Source organism: Diprion similis, chromosome 14 (assembly GCF_021155765.1).
Source record: "Diprion similis isolate iyDipSimi1 chromosome 14, iyDipSimi1.1, whole genome shotgun sequence".
NCBI lineage: Eukaryota > Metazoa > Arthropoda > Insecta > Hymenoptera > Diprionidae > Diprion > Diprion similis.
The window spans coordinates 1,934,765-1,960,230 of record NC_060118.1 but is presented as its reverse complement, the minus strand read 5'-3'; the positions used below and the strand labels follow the sequence as shown (position 1 = coordinate 1,960,230).

General features: G+C 39.4%; 2 protein-coding genes across 2 annotated transcripts; one reads left to right on the top strand and one right to left on the bottom strand.

The window, feature by feature from the left end:
* Nucleotides 1-11,652: 11,652 nt before the first annotated feature.
* Nucleotides 11,653-12,381, bottom strand: LOC124414416. Its single transcript, XM_046895362.1, has 2 exons — nucleotides 12,309-12,381; nucleotides 11,653-12,170 (listed from the first exon to the last, which is right to left on the bottom strand). The coding sequence occupies exons 1-2, from the start codon at nucleotides 12,379-12,381 to the stop codon at nucleotides 11,653-11,655; spliced, it is 591 nt and encodes a 196-aa protein (XP_046751318.1).
* An 8,317-nt stretch (nucleotides 12,382-20,698) lies between these two features.
* On the top strand, nucleotides 20,699-21,934 carry LOC124414415 (proline-rich protein 11-like). The gene is made up of 4 exons (XM_046895361.1): nucleotides 20,699-20,705; nucleotides 20,850-20,934; nucleotides 21,291-21,408; nucleotides 21,674-21,934. Exons 1-4 carry the CDS (start codon nucleotides 20,699-20,701, stop codon nucleotides 21,932-21,934), a joined length of 471 nt encoding a protein of 156 aa, XP_046751317.1.
* The last annotated feature ends 3,532 nt before the right edge of the window (nucleotides 21,935-25,466 follow it).

Below are 25,466 nucleotides of genomic sequence, written 5' to 3'. Positions count from 1 at the left end.
ACGTGTCGCATTCTATAAGGAAATCGCTATAGGAAGGGTTGTGAATGCGAGGGTAGCTAGATCGGTAGCCGAATTAATGTCATCAACTTCTGAGTTCGTCTCTGGGGTTTGTAGGTCATCTGAGCTAGTTGAAGTGTCCGAAAAGTAGCTCAGGTGTGGTCTCTCACATGGTCCAGGGTTTGTAGAGGAATTCGTTTCTCGATGGCGTTTTGGATAGGGATGAACCGGGTGCGGAGGTGGGATGGAGGGGGGTGGTTTGAAAAGCATTGCGGTTTCTTTGTCACTGGATTCGTCATCTAAGAGATCAGAAGTATCAGAGGGGTATATCATTTGATAGGTGGGTTGTGGGATTTTTGGGCATTTTAGCGGGGATGGGTTCGTAGATTGGTCTGTGGTCTGTCGAGGGTGACGGGGGTACTGATGAGTCTCTTTGGTGCGTTTTTTCGGTCTGCTGTCAGAGGATTTGGTCGTGGGACGAGGGCGTTTTGCATCTATAGGAAGGATTTGTGCAACGTCAGGCGGCGTGTTTCTTGATAGAGCATCGGCGTTGACATTCGCTTTTCCCGATTTATGTTTGGTATCAAAATCGTATTCTGCTAGTTCTAGACTCCATCGTAATAATCGCGAATTAGGCTTCTTAACGCTTTTTACCCACTTGAGGGGCTCGTGGCCTGTAACTAAAGTAAATTTCTGACCATAGATGTAGGGGCGGAAGTGGTTGACGCTCCAGTAGGCGGCTGAAAATTCTTTATCGGGCACCGAGTAGTTTAATTCAGCGGATTTGAGTGCTCGGGATGCGTACGCTACTGGTAAGTCGGCACCGTTCTTATCTTGACTCAGAACCGCACCGATACCGAATTTTGACGCGTCGGTAGTGTGCGTAAACGGCTTGCTGAAGTCCGGGTATTGGAGAATTGGCTCTTTGCATGAACAATCACGTAAGGTTTCGAAGGCAGATTGGTGTTCGGATGTCCAAATGAAAGGGGTATCCTTCTTGGTTAGAATAGTGAGGCATTTTGCAATTTTTCCGAAATTTGAGACAAACCTGCGATAATAACCCAAAAGACCGAGGAACTGTTTAACATTTTTAGGATTTTTCGGCACAGGATATTCTTTCACAGCTACTAACTTCCCGGGGTCAGGTCTAACTCCCGACTCAGTGATAAGATGACCAAGGTAAACGACTTCTTTGCGCAGGAATTGGCATTTGTCTGGCTGCAGAGTCAAGCCGGCTTCAGTTAGTCTTTTCATCAATTTTCTGAATTTAATTTCATGTTCTTGTAAATTTCGAGCGTAAATGACTATGTCATCCAAATATACGAACATCTCATTGCCTTGTAAGCCTAGCAGGACTTGATCCATGAGCCTTTGGAACGTGGCAGGGGCGTTTTTTAGTCCGAAGGGCATTCGGGAGAATTCATAGTGACCCCGGGAAGTCGAAAACGCAGTTTTTGCACTATGATCGGGGTGCATGGGAATTTGATGAAAGCCGGAAGCAAGGTCGAATGTAGAGAAATATTTAGCTGAGCCAAGTTGATCAAGAATTTCGGTGATGTCGGGCATTGGATAGGCGTCGCCGATTGTTTTTTCGTTGAGCTTTCGGTAGTCGATCACCATGCGCCATCGTTTATTACCGTCAATATCGGGTTTTTGGGGACGATCCAAACCGGTGAATTATAAGGAGATGCGGAATGTTTAATAAGGTCTTGCCGAAGGAGTTTATTGACCTGGGATTCGATTTCATCTTTGTGGATTTTTGGAAAACGATATTGTTTGGTGTGAATTGGTGTGTCGTCCGTCGTGGGGATAGTGTGATGGGTTAGATTGGTATGGCTTAATTGATCTCCCGGGAGATAGAAAAGATGGTTAAATTCTGTTAGCAGGTCGAGTGTTGATTGTTTTTCGGTGTCATTTAGATGATCGAGGCACACACTATTCTTTAGGGTGTCCAATCTCTCTGAACTACTGTCAGTCAAGAGTACTGTTGCGGCGCCACGACGAGGTGCACTGTTATCAGGTATGCGGGGCTCAGGTTGCTGATGTGCGAGGTCAGTGAGCTGGCGGGGGTTGCAGGGGGGGTAATGGGGCGGACGGGATATGTGGTTATTAGTGGAAAGAATTAATGAATTATTATGAGAAGTGGTTTGGGTAGGAAGGGGGGATTTTTGTCCATTATTTTTGTCGGAATTATTCGGCGGGGTGGACGTAATTTCGGGCATGGCTGTGCTCAGTGGTTCGTCGAATTCTTCCCGGGTTGCCGTTGGAGATGCTATCTCTACGACAGATTCGTTGCAATTGAACACGTAGGAATAAGCGATGCCGTTCTGATTTCGAACTATTGCTTTACCACAAAGAACATTGTTGCCTAAATTAATGTGTTTAAGGTAGCCTACTTTGATATCTGGGTTTGCAACTATTATCGGGATGACCTTCGCGGTGCGGGCCTGTATTGTAATAACACGTGCGGTTTCAGGAGAAGGTTGTTCGATTTTGTTGAAGTGGATTGGCAATGAGGATCCAAGCATTACCGAGTTTGAGTTGAACGAGATAGTTGCTTTCTCTTTTTGTGAAAAGGGTTGGCCTGAAATACCGTCATGTGGGACTGGGAATGAATCAGGAACCAAGTGAAAGGTATGGGAGTTGTTATTAAAGCATATTTCCGTTTTTGCGATGGTTTCCGTCTTTTCGTCCGTTATACCAGTCAATGTCAAACGTTCGTCTGTGGTGCGTCGTACGAAGGGCTTAACGCAACTTTCTTTGATTAAGTTTACGTCTGCACCGGTGTCGATAATAAATTTAGAGATCTTTGTCAATTCAGGGGTATCGATTGAAATTAAAGGGGGATCAGCTGAAGCTGTTATTAAGATGTGGCTTGTGGATCGGAACGCTAGTCGTTTGCATAGCTCGCGGGCGCGTTCTCCCCGCGGGCAGTGTTGCCGTTTAAATTTTGATTCGAACTTACATGGTTTTGGTTATCACGCGGGGGAGATCTACATTGGTCTGATGTGTGGCCTCTGCGCTTACAGTTATCGCAATACAGTTTGTCGCTTCTGCTGGGTTGGTTGCACTCATTGTAAAAGTGGCCCATTCTGCGACATTTGGTACAGTATCTTGTATTTTGCAGCCGATGGCATTCCGTGATGAGGTGACCTCGGTGGTTGCAGAATTGGCAAATAGTCGGCGAGGTCCTCGTTCGATCTGCGGGAGGCGCGAGGCGCGAGGGTGCTTGCACCGAGCGCTTGGGCGTAGGACATGGGTTCGATACCGAGCGCTTGCTGATGCGCGTAACCAGGTGTGGACAATGACATTAGAGGGGGGATGAGGGAGGGGGTTATGGACACCTGAGGTGGAGGGGTATCGTTTTGGCAGGCAGAGACGGAAATTGGGGGATACATAGGTGTAGGAGGGGTACAATTTAGTGCAAAGCGTTGCATTTGACGGTTATTTAACTCGGTCTCCTCGCTTTCGGCGCTGCTGACGGCGATATGAAAGGTAGGGAGTGGTCTGATGGTAGCTATTCTCCACTCTAATTCTGGTCTAAGCCTTCTAATGAATGTTCTAGCAGCGTCTTTTCTTAAGTCATTTAGCAAGGCACTTGCTATGTCTGGCGGGTATTTTTTTTCGATAGCTTTGCTTATTTCGTTTGATATTACTCTTATTCTGCATGAGTAATCGATGACGCGCTCACGCGGTTGTTGGGTAATTCTATCTAATCGATTTGATAATTGACGTACGGGGATGTCTGGACGGTATGCTCGGCTGAGGGCCGTTATAAGGTCTTCGACGTCGTTGCAATTAATGCCTACTAAATATTGGGAAGCGGGGCCGGTAATTTTTGATTGTGCAAATTTAGCAAGGGTCATTTTGTCTGAAGCTCTAATGAGGGTTTTCACGTAGCGCAATTGTTCCACAAATTGGTCAAAAGGCATGTCAACAATTTTTTCCGATTTTTTTCACGTTTTTTTCTAAGAAAAAATACTAGCACGACTTTCAGGATCCATATTACGGTCGGTGTACCAAAATTTCACATTACGGGTGGAGGGTTAAAAGCAAACGTTCTTTTTCCACGTTAAAGTGTATTCAAAATTAGTCAAGGAACACGATGGGTCAAAAACGTATAAATAATCTCAGCTTAATAAATATAGAATATGATTTGCTTACGATTAGAGAAATCGATATCAATAGTTTGACGAGTGAGCGTCTCTGTACACATCGCAGTATCCAATCCTTGTACTACTCACACGTACATGCGCCAAGAAGAAGAGTCATACATGCGTATGTCTACACACTACACTTTTTGGTGCGCTTTTCTTATTGTGCAGTCTACAATACATGTCAACGCAATACAGTAGAAATGTATTATATTTTGACTGTAATTATACGCGATTAAGATTTTTTTCCATACAGTGACGTATTATTCTTGATATTCCAAGCACGAAACGTTGACCAAACAACCGGAGCATCAATTTTAATCAGGCCCATAGTACATAGTGACACTGCAGATTGAAAACTCAAACTTATTATCTTCAAAGTAGCAATATTAAAAGATGTATTTGCTGTTTATGAGCATAAGAAATATCACACAACAATTTACAGTCATTTCTCTAATTTGTCAGATACGGGTTTCACTAAGCAGCTACAAGAGATATTTGATTTCTGTGATTGAAATGAAGTTGTGCTAGATTGTGTTATTCCAATATTTGATTCTCACCACATGAATACGCCCTTCAAAATTAAATTAGGTGTTCGCGTCAGCAATCATTATGATACCGAAATAATTGCATTATTACTATGAATATAATTTTGATTGTTATTACAATTATTTTATTCAGAGCTAATAGTATTATCATCGCTCGTACACTTTCGTTGAAGCCACGAAGGCGAAAGAAAAAAGTATCGGTAGAATAGAAAATGTTGCCCCCCAAGTACGTAGTTCATGGAATGATGTTTCGATATCACTACACGAAAAACGAGGTCTGACTTCGTGACGTGTACGTGCGGAGAGGTCGTGTTTGGCATTTTTCTGGATTTCACGGCAAAGAATAACGATAAGTTTTTCATCGTAATGTAATTATTGTTACGCCCTGACGTATCGCCTCGTCGAACCTTTTTCAAATTCTTCTGTCATAATTATATTGTAACCAAATGGTATAACTCAACAGTGCTTGAGAAATTCTTTTAATGATAGACAGCGAGATAGATGCGCTATCTCAGATTCGTGTAGTGGATATTTCCACCCCTCCTAGAAAAAGTCACGTACAGTTCCCAGTATTGAGTTTAATTTTATACCACGTTAAACGTATCAAGAACTGAGCGAAGAAACGTTGAGCCAAGACACCAAGGAGCTCAACCCAAAAATCTCACTCTTTTTAGATAATAACTGTTCATTAATAATTAGGCCAAACTACTTGTAACAGAAGTACCAAATTAAAATAGATTAAGTATTAAGGTGTATGGATGAATGCGTGAGAATTATACTAAGATATCTTTTGTTAATATTTCAACTACATAAACGACGAGATTGAGAATCATCGAAACACCGTTGAGGCAGTTGGAGAAATGCTGACCGTATGCATTTGGGCACCAGGGGGCCGCCCTCGCACCTCATTGGCTAATTACCGTTGTAACCATTTGCGACCGAAGGCTCTTGGACCGTCAGGACCAAGAAGCCATTACTTTCGTCTGTCAAGTCACGAAGTGCGTAGACAGAAGCCCGTATCAGCCCTCAGAGGCACCAGTAGTGTTCGGAAAATCTTAATTGTGACCGACCTAAAGTCTTTAGCTAATTCGTCAACTTTAAAGCTTTCAATTTGTACTGTAAATTGAAGAGTCTTACTATCGCCTTAATTAAAATCTTTTCTGTTCTGTACTTTTTCTAATTACTTCGCGAATAGACATTTTGACGCTATTTCATTTCCCTTAAACAAATGAAGTTCGGCCCTGATTCGCAAGAATCAGGTAATTTTAGGTGTTAAACTCATAAAAATAATAATAACTTTACGCAAAATTACGTTAATAATTCGCTTCTTATAAATATTCGCTAAATAACTTCTTCGAATCCGAACTACTTGTTTCGATCTGAGGTGAGGCTCTGCTCCAGTTTACCATCGACACTGTCCGACACAATCCGACGCACTCAATCTCGTCGTCATGAACATCTAAAGATAAGTCAATTTGAGCAGTGTTCTCCAACACTATCTAAATTCTTATTTTTACCAAATCATCAAAAGTACCTTTCTATTAAACACTAAGAATTGGTGGTGAGCTTCTCTTGCCATCTTAAAACCAACATATTGTTTTCTGAGAACTTTTGTATAAGAAATAAAATTATATTTGGAGCCTAGTTGTAGAAAATATCTTTTGGGTATTCCGAAAATGATTCTCCAATCATCAGCTCAGCCCCATTATATTAATCATTTCGAAGTTATAATTGATCACGAGTTTTCATAACGTGATTTGCTAAACCTGTATGTATTGACCGGCGGAAGCACGTTCATAAAATTTTATACACAAGGTTGTCGTCCGTGTGCTCCTGCATATCCCGAGAGCGATTCTCCTGACTCGACCTTGCTGGATGAATTGGAAATATGTAAGGTTGTCGTCTGTGTGCTCCTGTACATCCCGAGAGTGATCCTCAGGACTCAACCTCAACGGCTATTTCTTAATTAATAGTAATATTTCTAATAACGAGTGTTTCCGTGGGCCAATTTAATACAGCAATAATCAGCATGTTTATTTATAAAACTTTATAAATCCAAAAAGAGAGATACTACAGATACTACATAGTTATCAACGACCATCTAAATTTAATAATCGTTTAGCATAGATGTTCTTGGTACTTAATAACTACATCATCAAATATTAATAACACACGAAATTGCTGAATAACATAAACGATTGAATTTGACTAGTTCTTCAGCTTCTCTGTATTTAAAACCGAATTCTCTCATCGACGTTACCATTGTCTGAATTCATGTACATTAGCATTATAAATTCTGATTTGATTCTTGACATCATTTGTTGTATTCATTTATTTTTCCGAAACTAAATCGTTCGAAGAATACACATTATCTTTTACCAGATTAATTCTTATTTAAACATCTATTTTGAACGATCACCTATCCTTTTTATTATTAGTATAAATTGGCCTCCATCATATAAACAATCCTCACAGTCTCCGTACTAAGCAACAACGTACTCACATATTTCCTTATCGCAAGGTAGGTCTTTCCTTAATTTTTAATTTTTATTTCTATTATAGTTACGTGAGAGCAAACATAGATTATTTCGAATCAATATCCATAACTGCTCATTCACGACTCACCCCCACGTAACATTATGGTATTTGATGGCTTTTTTCACATTTTAGATATTTTTATATCGGATTTCAGTACTTTTTGCAAGGCTCCAACAGCAACAGTAATACATCTCATAACCAATCATCTATGATAAACACAATCCTTCCACCGTTCAAGACATGTAATATTTGCAGTTCATAATGTAGGGCGCTTCAATAACTTACTAGGGAATAAAATCGGATTCGTATACAACTTGAAGTTATATGAACAGAAAGATAATTAACTGATGATAAATAAAGAGTTACGAAACGTCTTCGTGCAAGCGGTGGTACTGGTAAGTTAAAGTATTTCGCACAATTTTAATATGTAATTTCAAACTAAACAATATAATTCAGCCACACCTCTATCTGATATGTATATTCCAATAAATCAATTGCAAAATTTGTTGACACTTTGTGACGTTGCACCCCCGCGTGCACGTCACAATAAGCCCCAAACCCGCGGAGCGGGGCCGAACAAAGCCGAACCGGCCCGGGCGCACCCACAGACGCACCGGGCCGGTCGGAGTTACTATTCTTGTACCAGCGATCGGCGGGTGAGGAAGCCACGCCACAACCACCTACTCAAAGACAGAAGGTCAGCCAATCCTAGTTTTCAACCTCGTGCAACCCCGACGTCAATCCTCTCCTCCTCCACTTACCACATCTCATCTCAGCACTTTCACCAAAACCCCCTGCACCCATCCTCCACCCGTCCCGCCAACTACTCGCTCACATCCACAAACTCACACACACACACTCGCTTGCAAACACTTATTAGTTTCAAGATATTTAGTTTTAAGCTAGCGCTACTCGGCCGGGGCGTGACCGACCGGCACGTGGGACCACCCTTCTGTATCCTAGTTTTCAAGGCCCTTCCAGGGACAAGAAAAATACATCTCATATTTGTTCGGTACCATTTCGACGCGTGCAATACCTCTACCCCGTCTCTCATATCCCTCCTCCCCATCCATACAGCGTGCGAGGCAAACACCACGTCACAACTTGTAAGTTGTCATATTATTTATAAAATTTGTACATTTCATATAAGGTCGCTAGTCATACCGAAAATCATATCAGTACACACGAAAATTACAGAAGTACTGAACATTATAAGAAATAGAAGAACCACAAATATGTTCATACAATATTCGTGTGAACTGTACTAAATTATGTACCATTAACGATCAACAATACATAATTTGACAGTGACATTTTTTTCTTTAATATATTCAACTGTCGCGATAGTTGGAGATATCCTTTTGTAATATTCAGATTATCGATAGCATGAAATTTCTCGTCGGTTTCTTGCTGGATGCAGAGATTTTTTGCTGCTCAAACATATTTTTCATAAGTTTTTAGTTATGTGTATCTAAGTGTTTCTTTCAAACTGGAATACGATTGTTTTCAACGAGTGACTTTGGAAGAAGATTAAATATAACGCCATACAATTGATATATATGATAGGAACGCTTTCTGGAAGATGCGTTTTATTTTGTGATCTGCGAATCAAATACAAATCAAATAAGTTCTGATACCGAATTACTGAAAATTCAAACAGGTTTCTAGTTGATAAATTACGTTTTCATTCAGGGTATACAGATCTGTGTGATACATAGAATGAAATTAAAAAATGCTCATTGTACCGTTCAGAATAATTGAGATCTTTTGCATATCCATTATCGTGAGCAATGGCTGTCTAGTTATGATTGTGAAGTGCTGTTTAAGCCTGGTTCATAATATTATTCATGACAAGTGCGTTCCTTTTCGTTTGCACTATCGTGAGCAACATTCGTCAAGTTGAGTCTGTGAGAAACTGTGACTGAATGTGGAATTCGTTACAACGAATCTTGATTAATGATACCGTTGTATGCAATTACTATTGTCAAAGATATATGTATACTTGAAACGCCTTTTAGCATTTGCGATTATATTGCTATATTACCTGAGTAGGGAGCAGGATTTTTCAGTGCGGCCGTTTTGGTGTAAGGCGTTTCGGCGTGAACTACTTTGGCGTAGGGACAATTCAGCGCGGGAACGTTTGGGGGCGATGATGATTCGGCGCTGCCACTTTTTGGCGCAGGGATGATTTGGCGTGACGACAATTCGGCGCAGAGTTGACAGCGTATTTTTCTACAAAATATTTTTTTATAGAACGTTTTCCTACAGTATATTTTTATAGGAGGTCGAAGGATTGGTTCTTATGAATCAGTTCTACAAATAAAAAGTTAAACAAGTTCGTTTTACCTCCAAAGAGAGCATCGCTTAGGAATTGTGATTTTTTGACAATCCCAACATGCGGATGATGACTAATGCAGCCAGGATGTTAGAATAAGTTCGGCTTCCACTGACAGGAGCATAACTGAAATCACAACACACCATCGCATACGAAACCGCGGTGACTGTGCAGCCCAAAGGGCAGAATAAGCTTGGTCCACGTATGATAGGTGCATAACCGAAACCACAACACACCATCTCTTACAAAAAACGCGAAAGGTGACTGCACAACCCAACGGTTAGAGTTAGTTCAGCCTCCATATGACAAGGACACAACTAAAACCACAACTCACCATACTTCACGAAAAATATGAAACGTGGTCGTAAAACAAGGGTGATTTTGGTTCAAGGTTCGACCTACCACGCATGCGCAACCGCTGGAAATGTTTCATCAGTGATGACATTACAGCGATCAGCCTGCCAATCTCAGGAATTTTTTTGTTAACCTTGAGCGGCTTCCGGTTGTACTGAATTTACTGATTGAAAAAAAAAAACAGAATTGAATACGTAATTGGTTTCCCACATATATCATCATTTTTTAATTGACATCAGTGTTATAACTTAAAACTTCTCTTTTCACGAAGGACGTAGTTAGGCAGTTGGCCACGCTCACTTTATACTCAAAATTCCTAACAGGGTTCGTCGATAAAATAATTAAATATAAAAAATAAAAAAGTTAACAACAATGATGCAATGAAACCTTAAGTATTGCTTGGCCAAGCTATATAACGGGTCTTTACATGTAAACGTTTGGTGACAAACTAACGACCCGATTGTCTGTACTCGTCGCCTAAGCCTCAGCTTCTCACTCTCATGTGTGTATGGTTTATATTTATCCAAGAATTGTTTTAACCCCTTAACTGGCACAGCGAAACTCACTTTGCGTGCCATTGCTGGCAGAGACAAAATAATAATTAATCTTTATGAAACTGTATATACAAATGTTTTTAGGGTCGCTGAATTTGAATTTGATATTAGTATCCCAAAATTCAGAATGGCATATCCAATATGGCTGATGTGTACCCGGAGTACGAGGAAAATGAAAGGAACAAGGTTTAAATAAATGCGTACACTCGATGAATAGTATCAAAGTAAACGTTAGGTTTAGGTATTTCAAAAATACATATCTTGAAACACAAAATGAAATGTAATATTTGCTTCGAGTCCATTGTCGTGGGTACCTAGTTAGGTGATCCCTGGATACCGACTGACTTCTCGTATGAATACAAAAGCCTCGAAGAGGCAACATTCATACTCGTACGTATAACTGTCTTTGTTTACACGCGTACGATGTGTTCTGTCGGTACACCACAATTTCTCCCTTTTTAATTATAGGCCACATAATGTGTTTTCATAAAAGGGTAACTGATTGTGATGTAAATGCAAGAACTAAGTATATAGAACAAAAAATAAAAGTATGAATTGGCTTAAACGACTATATAGTATTTCAACAATTACTAATATATAGTTTGAATTGATAAACTTATTTGAGTAATCACTTAGTCGTTTTTTTTTGTAAAAGTCTCAGCGATCATCTGGGTGGTACAGTATTTTGAGGGATACCTCTTGACGAGGTCTCACACATTCTCCCCGTTTTTATGTTTGTCATCTGGAGCAGTTTTGACAAACCGATTAGTATGTCTCTTTGAAATTAAGCCACCGCTGAATCTGACATTTTAAGTGGAAGGCGAGTTTTTTTTTCATTACAACAGCTTTCGAGCGTCCTTTTGAACCTGATCTATGATATTTAGCACATACTTTTGACGTGATAACGTCTTATAAATCGATGAACGCCGGCTGCACTCACAAAAAAGCATGACTCATAGTAACGTTCCGCCTGAGCCGAGCGTGCAAGCGAGAGCGAGGCACGAAAAAAAATTATCGAAAAAATTGTAATTTTCAATTAACTCCTTTTTTGTATTGTACAAAATAATGATAATTCAGTAATAATAATTCAATTCACTTCATAAAAGTATGCAATTTTTCATCAATGTTTTCTTATGACGTTATCCCGTAAAATTATCGTCCGTAAACCGACTTTACAGACAACCCGTTTTTTTCGCCAATCCGAGGTCACAATTTCGTTTTCCCATTCTGCTCATCATTTGATCGTATTGTTTTTTCTCGATTTCAGGAGTTAAACTCGGCTTCAGTAGATCAAATCGAGTACGTAACTCCCTTCTAAACATAAGCCATGCGAGCGATTTGTTAGTAGTACAGCGTTTTGTGCTCCTGTAATCGAATGAAAATAAGTTTACTGCATCGTCTAGCGATTTTAAACCCCTAACTACCTTATCAACTTTATCTTTAAAAGTTTGAACGAAGTTTTCAGCAGCTTCGTTCATCGCTGGATAATTCGGAGGTGTGAAAGAATGTTTTACGCCGTTGCGTTTAGGAAATACTTCAAATTCATAGCTTATTGGCTGTGGACTATTGTCATTTACGACGTGATTCGATGAACCATATTCACTAAAACTAGTTTTAAATGCTTTGATAGTACTTTGAGCTTGCATATCGTTTTTCATGTTCATTATTTCTGGCCATTTGGAATGTGCATCTAAGATCAGTAAGAACATACACCCGTGAAAACGGCCTAAGAAGTCGGTGTGAATTCGGTTCCATGGATTGCTGGGCTATTGCCAGGGTGTCAAGGGAATTTTCGGAGTGGCTACTCGAAATTCTGAACAAAGTTTGCACGATCCCGTTAATTTCTCGATATCTTCATTCGAGTTTGGCCACCAAAAATAATTCCACGCCAGCTGCTTCATTTTACGGTTCCCATTTGCGAAGCATGTAATTCGTTCAGAATTTCAGCGTGTAGAGATTTCGGGTTATTACTCTAAATTGCCATAGCAAACAGTTATTTTTAATCATCAGTTCTGATCTTTTATTGGACAAGTTTTTCTCGATGTTACTTAAATTTTTTCCGTTTATTGGCCAGCATTGCTGTAAGTGATTAATGATGATACGCAGGTCTACGGTTTTTGCCGTTTCCATTGCGATATGTCTAAAGTCTAGTACTTAAGCACCCTCAGAAATGTAATTAACACAGGTGAACTCCGTATCTAAGACTGGTGTATTGTCAGCAATAGGTAATCGCGATAGCGCGTCACAATTTCCGTTCGCGCGAGATTTTACCATTTCGATACCGTACGTGAATCGGGAAAGAAAATACGACCATCGAATTAGTCTGCTCTGTATCGTAATGGACAAGTTTTTGTTTGAACCAAAAATGCACTTTGAAGGTTCGTGGTCCGTTTTTACTATGATTTTTGTACCTTACACGTGTTACGTGGGGGTGAGTCGTCAAAGAGCGATTACAGATGTTGATTCGAAGTAATCTATACTTGCTCCCACGTAACTATAATAAAAATCAAAATTGGAAACTAAGAAAAGACCTACCTTGCGATAAGCCGGTAATATGTGAGTACGTTGTTGCTTAGTACGGAGACTGTGAGGATTGTTTGAAGGATGGAGGCCAATTTATACTAACAATAAAAAGGATAGGTGATCGTTCAGTATAAATGGATAAATAAGAATTAATCTGGTGAAAGATGAAGTATATTCTTTGAATGATTTAGTTTTGGAAAATAACCCAATACAACAAATGATGTCAAGAGTCAAACCAGAATTTATGATGGTAATGTTTATGAATTTAGACGATGGTAACGTCGACGAGAGAATTTGGTTTCAAATACAGAGAAGCTGTGGAACAAATCAAATTCAATCGTTTTCGTTACTCAGCAATTTTGTGTAGTATTAATATTTAACGATATAGTTAGTACCAAGAACATCTATGCTGAACGATTATTAATTTTAGCTGGTCGTTTATAATTATTTAGTGTCTGTAGTATCTCTCTTTTTAGATTTATAAAGTTTTATAAATTAACGTGCCAATCATTGCTGTATTGAATTGGCCCGCGGAAGCACCCGTTATTAGAAATATCACTATTAATTGAGAAATAGCCGTTGAGGTTGAGTCGGGAGAATCACTCTCGGGATGTGCAGGAGCACACAGACGACAACCTTGTGTATAAGATTTTATGAACGTGTTTCCGCCGGTCAATACATACAGGTTTATCAAATCACGTTATGAAAACTCGTGATTAATTATAATTTTTTAAATGTGTTGTGCTCTCAAGTGAAAGCCGGTGCTATGCACGTGTTGATAGAATAATAGGATAATAAAATAATACAGATCCACAGTCAGGAAAATATGGCTTTTTTCTTTTATTATAGCGTTGATGAGAGATCGACAGTACGCCACGACTGCGTGCTGAATACTAATACAAAAAGACGCTGAACAACGCCATCACGAAAGATACGGCCTTGACGAAACTTATTATTACCGCGAATTAGTAAATTGAGCGCTAACTTCAAATTCTCGTCAGTAGCTATATCGTACGAACTAAGAAAATAAACATAATATGAACTTAAAGAAGATATTCACGAACAAAATGATTAAGATGCCGGGGCTGAGCTGAAGACTTGAGAATCACTCTCGGAATACCCAAAAGATATTTTCTACAACTAGGCTCCAAATCTAATGTTATTTCTTATGGAAAAGTTCTTAGAAAACAATATGTTGTTTGAAGGTGGCAAGACAAGTTCAGTTTTAGTGTTTAATAAAAAGGTAATTTTGATGATTTGGTAAAAATAAGAATTTAGATAGTGTTGGTGAGCACTGCTCGAATTGACTTATCTTTGGATGTGATGACGACGAGATTGAGTGCCGTCGGATCGTGTCGGTCAGTGTCAATGGTAAACTGGAGCAAAGCCTCACCTCAGATCGAAACGAGTATTAACGTGATTAAGCGTGAAAGTTATTATTAAAATTTTTATGGTTGAACACTAAAAATTACCTGATTCCTGCGAATCACGGCGGAGCTTTATTTGAATTTAATAAAGAAAGTTGAATATCATAAAAATATCTATTTGCGAAAATAAGAAAATCAGTAAAGAACAGGAAAGAGTTGAAGTTAGGTGATAGTGAGTCCTTTTGCAGTTAACAGAATAAACTGAATGCTCGTTGTTAATGAATTAGCACGGTACTTTAGGCGGGTCATAATTAAGATTTTCCAAACACTCGTAGTTATACAAGGACAGTTCTGCGTATAGATTCCTGTTACCGACACTTACCGACATTTTCCCCAGGCTCAAACCCTTCTCCGCGATGACGTCACAGTCTACTGTACCGACCGTCGATCAAAATGGCGCTACCTATTTATCGACCGAAGGTTCAACCTTACCGACAGTGTTATCAACCGAAGGTCAAAATTTTGCTGTTTTACCGACTGTTTCATCGACCGAAGGTCAAAATCACGCGGCTTTACCATCATTCTCGCTGTTATTCCCCCCCTACCGACGGTCGAGGTGTAGCGGAGACGCAAACCCTTCTGTTTCCAACGTGCCCATCTCAGAAATTTTCCGGTTAACTTGGAACGGCTTGCGGTGTGATATTTGACACCCTACATTCCGCAATTAACAGTTCCGAGAATTATTTTCGTTAACCCGATATCAATAACGTGACATTCTGTTCTCGAAAACTGCTTGTGTGGTCCAAGGACCAGTATGATATCAACTACGTAACATTCGACAATTAATAGTTCTGAGAATAGCTGGGGTGAACCACGTGACATTCCGTTCCCACGACATCGAACCACGTGACGTTCTGTTTGAGTCCAGGATCCGGTGCGTTATTAACCGCGTGCCACTCTCATCAAAAGTCCAAAGTCATTCAGGTTCTATTTCGTGAAAGAGACAATTTAACTTCGAATTGAGTTTTTGAAACCTAAGAAAGTGCTATTTCGAACACCAACGAGCAAAGATGAAATTTTGCCAAGTTGTGTTTCAGATCAGCGATGGGGTTGGAGCGGACTCGGTCAAGGATAGCGTCTAAAGTCAACCAACAGCTGAGGTAGTGTACAGTAAGAGCCTCGAGATCTGCGGTGTCGGGTAACTATCGCTCTAGGAACGCAAAACATGATTATATCAGAGTACAGCTTCGTCAAAGATGGGATCAAATGCTAAAGCGTGGTTGAACTTGGTGTCATAGAATTATATGAACTATTCCAATATACGAGTTAATTTTTTATTTTGTCAAGGTACAAATAGTTTTAAATAATAATAATAATATTCACAAAATACAGTTATAGAGGTAAATCTTTCATTAATAATTTGTTCTCGATGATCGTAAATCATATTGATAAAATTAAAGAATAGAATTTCCATCGTTTTTTTTTTTTTTGACGATATTGGTTTTACAGCTTAGATCCACAGCTTGTACCAGTAGCCTCATGGAAGCTTGCCAATACTATCTGGGAATACAATAAGCTTGTCGCAGGCTAACAATCAGTACAATTTCCTTCTACCGTAACGTATAGACCAAATGCGTTTTCACGTAATGTTAGGTTTTTGATATTTGATTTTAGACGTCTCGTAAACTTTTGTAAGCTCCCGAAAACTTTTTGTACCTGTTGTTAACTCGCTTGGAATTTTAGTTAGCCTTTTAGAAACCTATTATATATTTTGCAAGCCTTTCGTAAGCCTTTTTAGAACTTTCGTGAACTTCTAAAAACGTTTTATATATTTTGTCAACCTTTTTGAAAACTTTTGAAAACATTCTTTTTACAACTTTTGGAAATTGTCAGAGATGAATCCAGAAGCGACGGATGCTGCTTAATAAATAATTCCTGCTTTGCGCAGTTCTTCGATAGTGGACATTATTTCGTTGTTGTGACTCGGATTTCCCGCCGCCTGAGATGCTAGGAGTAGACGAAGACGCTCCACTAACTCGTTTGGATCGTTCCAGAAAACGTATTCCGTTTGAACACCTTGTCGAGTGATCACAGCTTGCGGAAGTAAACCTTTACCCTTTCGCTGGGGCGGTGAAAAATTATCCAACAATTCGGCAACGACATTCTTAAATTTGTGACTGTTATCGCTTCGAATAGCTCCATCAGATGAGTAATACTTTTTATGTGCGTTCGTTTTGAGGATTATGTTTCCATAATTTTCCCGATCTCCGTCGCTCAAATACGACCTGTCCGGTTTCTTTTTGAACAAAAGTTCCAGCAAACCCTTAATTTTTGGGTAGAGTGTATCACCAATACGAATGTGATCACTCTCAAAAATCATCAACGAATCACCAACCATTAGTCCGTTTGAGAGATTGCGTACACCGTACACGTTGTCCAATTCACTTTTCCTCGTCTCATCTCTCATCATTTCAAAATACTCATTCTCCGTTTCATCAACAGGTGTTTCTACGATTGTTTCATCTCCTGCTGAAGCAAAGGAATCGTCCATTACTGGGACCGTTTCAGTTTTCGTTTCATTTTTCATCTGCTTAATTTCTTCTTTAATTTCTTCCAGTTCTTGTTTCACAGGTTTCGTCTCTTTTATAACACTCACCAGTTCTCGCAACGGAGTCACTACAGGTTTGAAAACGTCGCTTAATCTCTGAGCCGTAGATTCCTTGCCCGACTTGAGCAATCTGTGTTTTCGACGGATCGCTGTACTCGCTTGAGCGATCTGATGTATGAGTTCTTTTTGCCTTGAAATTTCGGAGCTCTGCATGTTAACGCAATTGAGTCTGCAACGCTACTGCGTCTCGCCTTTTGAAAACGCAAGATTTTATTACTTCTCCAGACTGATGAAAGCATCGAATCCTTTATCGTGTTTGGTTGAGCTCATTGCTTTTACCGATCACTAGAAACCCGTAATTACATTCAAACATGCGTAGCACACATCTTCAAACTGTGTGCGAGTAAGACACATTGGTGTTTACACGATCTTTGTATACACGTCTATAGTGTTACAAACGTGAATATCGCAGTTTTGTCTCATATAAAAAGGTATGAAAAGTTTTCAAAAATTTACAAAAGTTCCGAAAAGGTTCGCGATAGGCTTACAAAAGTTACAAAAAAGAGTTTTATACTGTTCTCAGGAGGTTGAAAAAGCTTCAAAAAGGCTTAAAAAGTTGAAAAAGTTTTCAGAAGCTCACAATACAAAAGTTCCAAAAAAAAGGTTGTCGTAGGGTTTGCTAAAGCTATAAAAAGTTTTCAAAGTTTCCAACAGTTTCCACAAGGTTAACAAAAGGTATAACAAGATTTCAAAAGTTTACAAAAGTTTCAAAAAGGTCCACGAATAGCTTATAAAAGTTGTGAAAAATGTTTTCAAGTTTCAAATTGTTTTTAAAAGGTCAAAAAAGCTTTAAAAAGGCTTAAAAAAGGTATAAAAAGTTTTCAGAAGGCTACAAAAGTTCTAAAAAGGTTCACGAAAGGCTTGAGAAAGTTTTATTTTATACACTACATATAGAAATACAATCCTATTTTTCACCGAAATTACTATGAGGTTCAGTTCATATGCAGTTCTTGTAGCCCCACGGCAGCGTATCGGTTGTGTTTCGAACTACGATACGCTTATCGTCGTTCCAGCTCAGTGCTACTTTTTTCTGTTCAATGGTATAGACCTGATGCTTCTGACTCTGTATCAGACTCTGATGTTCGACCAAATTTTCGTGTTCCAAAGCACACTTAGTGAAAATCGTAGATGAAGGTCTTCTCAAGATCTAGAATGAAAAAGCCTGCATACAATGGTTTGTTGAGTTTGACTGTCGTTCTACGCAATTGAACTATTATCATATCTTTATCAAAGATTGTACAACTGTGGAAATTTGGTTTGGCTATAGTAGCTCTAGCACCGTATCTTCCATTCCATTCCGTGATCAGCCTGACATCTCTATACTTCCTAACATTTTCCATTGTTTTACCGAAAACTGCGTTATTCATCAGTTTATAGAAGTTTTTTTTTCGAATTCGTTGTTGTTCGATTTTTCGCGTAAGTCTGTATTTAAATATACGTACTTTTTGAGCCACGGTGTTTGTCTGAACTTTAGAACTCTATGAATTTTAGCTAGTTTTAAACCTAATTCTAAGCATTCTTCCAAGACGCGGTAATGGACAACGTAGTTTTGCCTGGAAAGTAGCGTGGCCGTCAATTTCGGCTTCTTACTTTCTGTAATGGGAGGTATGTAGTGTTCCGGACACAGTGGTAAATCTTTATGCATGTCATGCAGTTCCTCGGGATATTCCAAATCTACCTCTAATACGTAGCCAAACTCCGCTTCGTCTGTAATGGCAAAAACATCGAATTGTCTGAAATCTAATATCCATTCGGAAGAACTGCACGGCAGAGCAAAGCTCATAGCCGCACCGTACAAGTTGTTAACGTCGAAGTACATGAGATAAGACTCTTCGAGCGTTGGATCGAAAGCAGTTCCCATGTGTGTTTATTGTTAGCCTTTGCATACCGATTACAGCATTGGGACACACCACCTCGAATACCTTTTTCTATAAACATAAGCATATCGATGTTAGTGAGAAGCTTGAGTTCGATACCGGTACATTTCAACATTGCGTCAAACGAAAGACCAGGCGCTGTAAAATAATGTAACGGGTCCAGGTTGTACGTTGCATAACAATTTTGTCGAAAGTTTTTTAAAAACGTCAGCCAACGGAAAAACATCAGTTTGCAAATATAAGTCCGAAGATTCCCCGAACGTCTCAAGGTTAAAAGCTTGCAAACTTTACACGCGTGTGCGTAATCGTTATCCGAAATATCTTGGTTGTTTAATTTTGAATAAAATCTTTCTTTAGGTGGTAACTTTACGTCCTCGAGCTTCTCTCAACCATCCATGTACTCGTACGGAAAAACACCTTTCCTGGTTAATAATTCGAATTTTTTAGAGTTGGTGCAAAATTTATGAGTAATCGCTTTTTGATTATCATTTAAATACGTTGCTAATTTTTCGAGGCTGCTGGGCATGAAACGGAACGAATCTATGAATATAAACTTTATATCTGTCCCCTTGACATGTTTTGTGAATGAAATGTACTTTTTTTTGTTCACGGATAGAAGCTGAATAGTACCCTGGAAAGTTGTGGCCAATGCTTCAATCAGAAATTCGGTTTCCACTACCAAGAGATAAATTACGGGTTTATCAGACTTATTCTGACTCAAGTGAATCGGTACTTTATCACTTTTTCCCCACCATCTGGTCTATACCATAAACATTAATGGAAAGTCCGTTAAGTTTTTTAAATTTTGAAATGGTATTTTTGTCTAGAGACATAGGAAAGTTTATACCATCATACCTGGGCTAGAATTTGGGTACGAGCTGGTTACATTGGGATTGTTGTTGTTGGCTGGAAACAGAGCTGCGGTGACCGACCAAAGAAAGCAATACGAGTCGTTATTTCGGATGTTTACCACAGCCTTCTTATCTCTGATGTGCTTCGGTAACGGGGTGTAGGTATACAGACCACCTCGAAGTCGCGTATACTTGTTAATGTTGACGGCAAGATTGATAATTTCAAGTAAAGACCAGCTTGAATCCTTTTCCTGGAAAACTTCCACCTTTGTTAACAAACGGTTTGTTATATTTTATATGAACCATTCGTTAATATCCGTTGTCTGGATGATGATTTCGTTTCTCGTATTGAAGAATTTGTTCTCTTCTATTGTGTGATCATCCTTTTTTACTTCGAATTTACAAGTTAGGATAGCGTTTACTTTTAGGCTCCCCGTTTTCCGCAACGCGTTTTTCAGTCTTGTCACAGCAAGTAACTTTGCGTCTTCTAGAAATCTCTCCACGTCTTTATGTTTCAAATTCGTGATGGATCCGGTTCGTATTCTTCCCTCAAAAGCAGACTCCAATTCTTCCCAGTGTACGCGATCGCTTCTTCTTTGTTTCCGCGTACCGTCACCCGTTCTCCGAAGACGTTTGAATTTTTCCGCTAGTGATTTCAAAAGTCCGATCGTTGTGATAATTCTTGTTTTTTCACTAATGGTTGAAGCACTTTTGTAGGATTTTGTTGAGAAGCCGGATATTTTGCGTCCCAAATTTTATCCATTTCTGAATTTCTGTTGATGGCGATGATTTCTCCAAGATTTCGTAAGCAGATTCCATAACGTTAATCAACTTCAACCATTTTGCGGATTCCATCTTTCTTGTTCCTCACTTGCGCTTGACAAGTTGAAACTTGAGTGATCGTTTGCTATGATGGTAATCCTTTTCATAGGATGAGCTGTACGTGTGTCTGTGTGCGTGGAGCTGGATATGCTAGATCTATTACCTAAAGCGAGATAGCGACATTTGGTGAACATGGGGACCACCCTACGATATCGGATTTTTTCGTTTGCAAAACATAAACATGATGGTTCATTATATAAGACTGCGGGCCCAGGGTGAGCTCATTGACAGTCAAACCTGACAGTGGTTCAAGTGGTTCAAGTGCTAAGCGGAGTATTGTGCGTCAGTAAACGAAACAGAAGCGGTAAGTTATTGAATTCGACTGTTGTTATCTTCAACATTTGTAAATCTGTTTATTTATCGTGTTTGTTAGACACCTATTCAAGTCGCTGTAGTGAAAAGTTAAAACTGTTTTCAAGTAATCTTAAAACTCCGAGAGAGAGATTTGTGTATACATATCAGGAACGAATTCTGGAAAAAATTTCGTCTCCATTACGATATCCGTCGTAGCTGAACTTTCAGAATGTTCAACTTTTACACCCAATTTACTGAAATTATCAAATCAGTTTTCTGAGTGTTTCACCTCTGCATCGAATCTGTGAGAATTGCGAATCAGATCAACAACATCTGGATTTCTTTCAGACTTTCACCATCACCATCATCACTACCGTCCCCGCCACTACCACCACCATCACCGTCACCGTCACTACCACCATCACCACCACCACCACCACCACCACCCCCAAAAGCAACAGAAACTGTAAGTAATTGAATTCTACTATTGTTACCTTCAACATTTCTGAATCCGTTTTTTTATCGTGTTTGTTAGACACTTACTCAAGTCACTGTAGTGGAAAGAAAAAAAAAAATTCGAATTTTCTGAAATATTTTCGGTAAAAAAAAAATATTTTTTTAATACTTGTGAAACATGAATGCTTTTTCCATTCTGTTTTCGATGTTGCTTTCTCTTGCTTGAGCGTACTCATATTTCACCAAATGAAAATAACTCTGAAATCCTTTTTCAGACTATGGTACCAGACGCACAGAGGCAGTCAAATGCTGCCCATAAGCCAGATCCAGATCTGCCGAATCTGCGCAGACTGCGGATTCAGGATGTAATCCAAAACCGATTGTCCTCCGCAGAGATAGACGAATTGGTGGATCTGGTGGCGTGGTTGGACGGTATCGTGCAAGGAGTACAAGTGTTCTTCGCTTTTAGGGACACACTTTTACATATGTCATACGACGAAGCCTTAGACGTATATTTAGATGAGGTCGTTCTGTAAAATAATTATGTTAACCATTGTATAATATATTTAGTAAGTACGATAATTATATTAAGTTTCAATTAAATTTCAGTATAATTCGTTTTTATTTTTGATTATTAATTATTAAATAAATAATAAATAAGACAAATTACATATATATATATATGTATATATATTTTTGTTACCAAGTTTTTTACTCATTTTTCCCAGATAGAATAGATGATGGCTAGAGTCGAAATCTTAATACCAAACCTATATATCCTTCGACCTTGGTTTCCATCTTTGACCGAGCTGTACTTGAACGATATCAACCCAACACCGTAGATACGAGCCTCTGACTGTATACAACTACTTCAGCTGTTGGTCAGCCGTGCATTCTATCCTTGATGAAGTCCGCTCACCTCACATCACAGTAACAAGATTAAAATACAGTTTGACAATCTTCATCCTTTTTATTATCTCAGTCATGTTCAGAGCAGTGGTTTCTTTTTTTTAATATTCATAAATTACTTTTATACCTTCACCGTAGCTATAAAGAGAGAAATTTTTTTCAAATAAGCTAATGCATGATCAAACCTTGCTCTCCATGCTTGACCGAGCTGTACTTAAACTGAGTTATGTTTTGCATTCCAAGAGCGATAGTAATCCAACACTGTAGGACCTGAGGCTTTGAACTCACGCCAAGTCAGATGTTGACCTAACAATCTATCCTTCACCGAGTCCGCCCAAAACTCATCGTAGAGTTTACGTTACAGTTACGAGCTTCGAACACAGCTTGACAACCTTCTTCGTTTTTTAAATCTTAATTCGAATTATTACTACAAGTTCAAACGCAGCTTGACATCCTTCGTCGTTATGTGTGTAATGCTGTTTGACATAACATTTTTCTTGAATTGTAAGACCTAAATTTCATTACTACGTATAGGAAGGCTTAACGCTAAGTAAAAAAATGTATGTAATTGTTTATTTATTTATTTTTTTATTGAACGCATGACTTTTACAAGATAGTGGATACGTGATGTGTAGATCATACATAAATAAATTCAAGTTGGCCATGCGGTCCACCAAGGTAGCGTATGCACAATCGTGTATCCTTACTGGCTGTGGCCATCTTCTGGAACAGCTCTTCGTCTTCTTGGAGGGCTTTATTCAACCGGTTCGGAAGAAAAATGGTAAAGGAATCCTCCAAGTCTGCAACCACTTTGTCGCCGAACTTCGTTTTCACTCGACGAACACTGCTTACTCTGTACTCGTAGTATTCCTCAAGGTCTGCCAGCTTTTTCAATGGCAAGAAAGTCTCCAAGCGTGCGATTTCATTTAATTTTGTGAAGTCCATGATGATGGTTACTGTTGAGTCGTATTTCCGCAAATCTTCTTGTGAGTTGATACAGTTCGGATCTGATTTTTAGGAAATGTTTTACTTCTTCGATATTCTTAATTAAGAGTTGTTGTTGATGCTGAGTACTTTTAATGAAGAACAGCTTCAAACTGACGCTGATCTTTGCGGTTCCAACTTTTATAACACGGCTCCCCCACTTTCGTTTTGAAATTTGGTGAGGAGGTGAAAAGAATGTCACATGGTTGAAATCACTTCAGACTTTGGACTTTTGATAAGAATGACACGTGGTTCGATATCGTGGGAACGGAATGTCACGTGGTTCACCCCAGCCATTCTCAGAACTATTAATTGTCGAATGTTACGTGGTTGATATCAAACTGGTCCTTGGACCACACAAGCAGTTTTCGAGAACAGAATGTCACGTTATTGATATCGTGTTAACGAAAACAATTCTCGGAACTGTCATTTGCGGAATGAAGGGTGTCAAATATCACACCGCAAGCCGTTCAAAGTTAACTGGAAAATTCCTGAGATGGGCACGTTGGAAACAGAAGAGTTTGCGTCTCCGCTACACCTCGACCGTCGGTAGAGGGGGGGGGGGGGGGGGGGGGGTAACAGCGAGACCGATGATAAAGCCGCGTGATTTTGACCTTCGGTCGATGAAACAGTCGGTAAAACAGCAAAATTTTGACCTTCGGTTGATAACACTGTCGGGAAAGGTTGAACCTTCGGTCGATAAATAGGTAGCGCCATTTTGATCGACGGTCGGTACAGTAGACTGTGACGTCATCGCGGAAAAGGGTTTGAGTCTGGGGCAAATGTCGGTAAGTGTCGGCAACAGGAATCTATACGCAGAACTCTCCTTGTATTACTACTAACACTACTATCGACCAGAAGGGCTAATACGGGTTGACGACTACGCACCTCGCGACTTGACAGACGAAAGACATGGCTTCTTGGTCCTCACAGTTCAAGAGCCTTCGGTTGCAAATGGTTACAACGGTAATTAGCCAATGAGGTGCTAGGGCGGCCCCCCTGGTGCCCAAATGCATATGGTCAGCATTTCTCCAACTGCCTCAGCGGTGTTCCGACGATTCTCAATTTCGTCGTTTATGTAGTTTAAATATTAACAAAAGATATCTTAGTATAATTCTCACGCATTCATCCATACACCTGGTACGTTCTGAGAAGAACGGCACGAGTCGATTATGATTCACTGCGTGATTTTGGTTAATCTCTTGACTTACGTAGTTGATGTTCGGGAATCTGCTGATCAGCTCCTCAGCTCTTCTCGTTCAGCTCAATTAATTCTGAGAGTTTGTAAGGTAATTAGGCTCGTGCCGACCATCACTATGCGTGATTGAAATAATTCTCTTTACACATCACTTCAATTCAGAATAAACATTTATTAATAACCAACAATCTCCGTCAACTTCTCAGTTGTCGAATTTACAATGGTTTATAAACTGGTGTTTTGCTTATCACAATTACAACTGTTATTAAATCTTCGAGGTTCTGAGTTTGACTTTATTCACTGAGTCTCAAATTTTCTATGATTTCTGGATTAAGCTCTGTACTAAAGTTGTTCTGCTTTCTATAATGTCTGAAGTTATTCTCTCTGATGTCTGGATATATTCTGATCTAATTTGAATTAGGGTTGAGAAAAGAGGTGGAAAAAGTAGGAGGAGTTCCAAAGGGTTACAGTTTCTCGCGGGTCTAGGATGATTGGATGAGGATATTAATTGATATGGGGGTAAGGTTTCTGATTAGTGCGTAGGATCTTGGCGGGGAATTAGCGTAAAGTGGTTGGTTTAGAAAGCAAGCGGCGATGCGCTAATTGGCCGCGTGATCATTAAATAAGGGCGCTACTCCTAATTCTGAGAATAAGGCTTCTTTATCTGAGAGCTATTCATGATTTCTCTTGCCACGTTTCCTCTGTTTAGTCTACTCGACTATCTTTATCGAGTGATAATTGCAAGTGATTATTGCAGCTGCGACCGTAAATTAAGGGATTTATTTGAAAGCTAATGTTGAAAAATATAACGGTCAAATGTGAGAAAAATATATGTACCATATATGTATGTCGGGGGAAGGCCACGAAATGGAGGAGAGGATGAAGGATTAGCAGGATTTACAGCACGTCGAGGTTTATTCATTGCGAAAGCGTGATGATCCCAACACGACTGGTCAATTCGTTTGCTTGACCGAGAC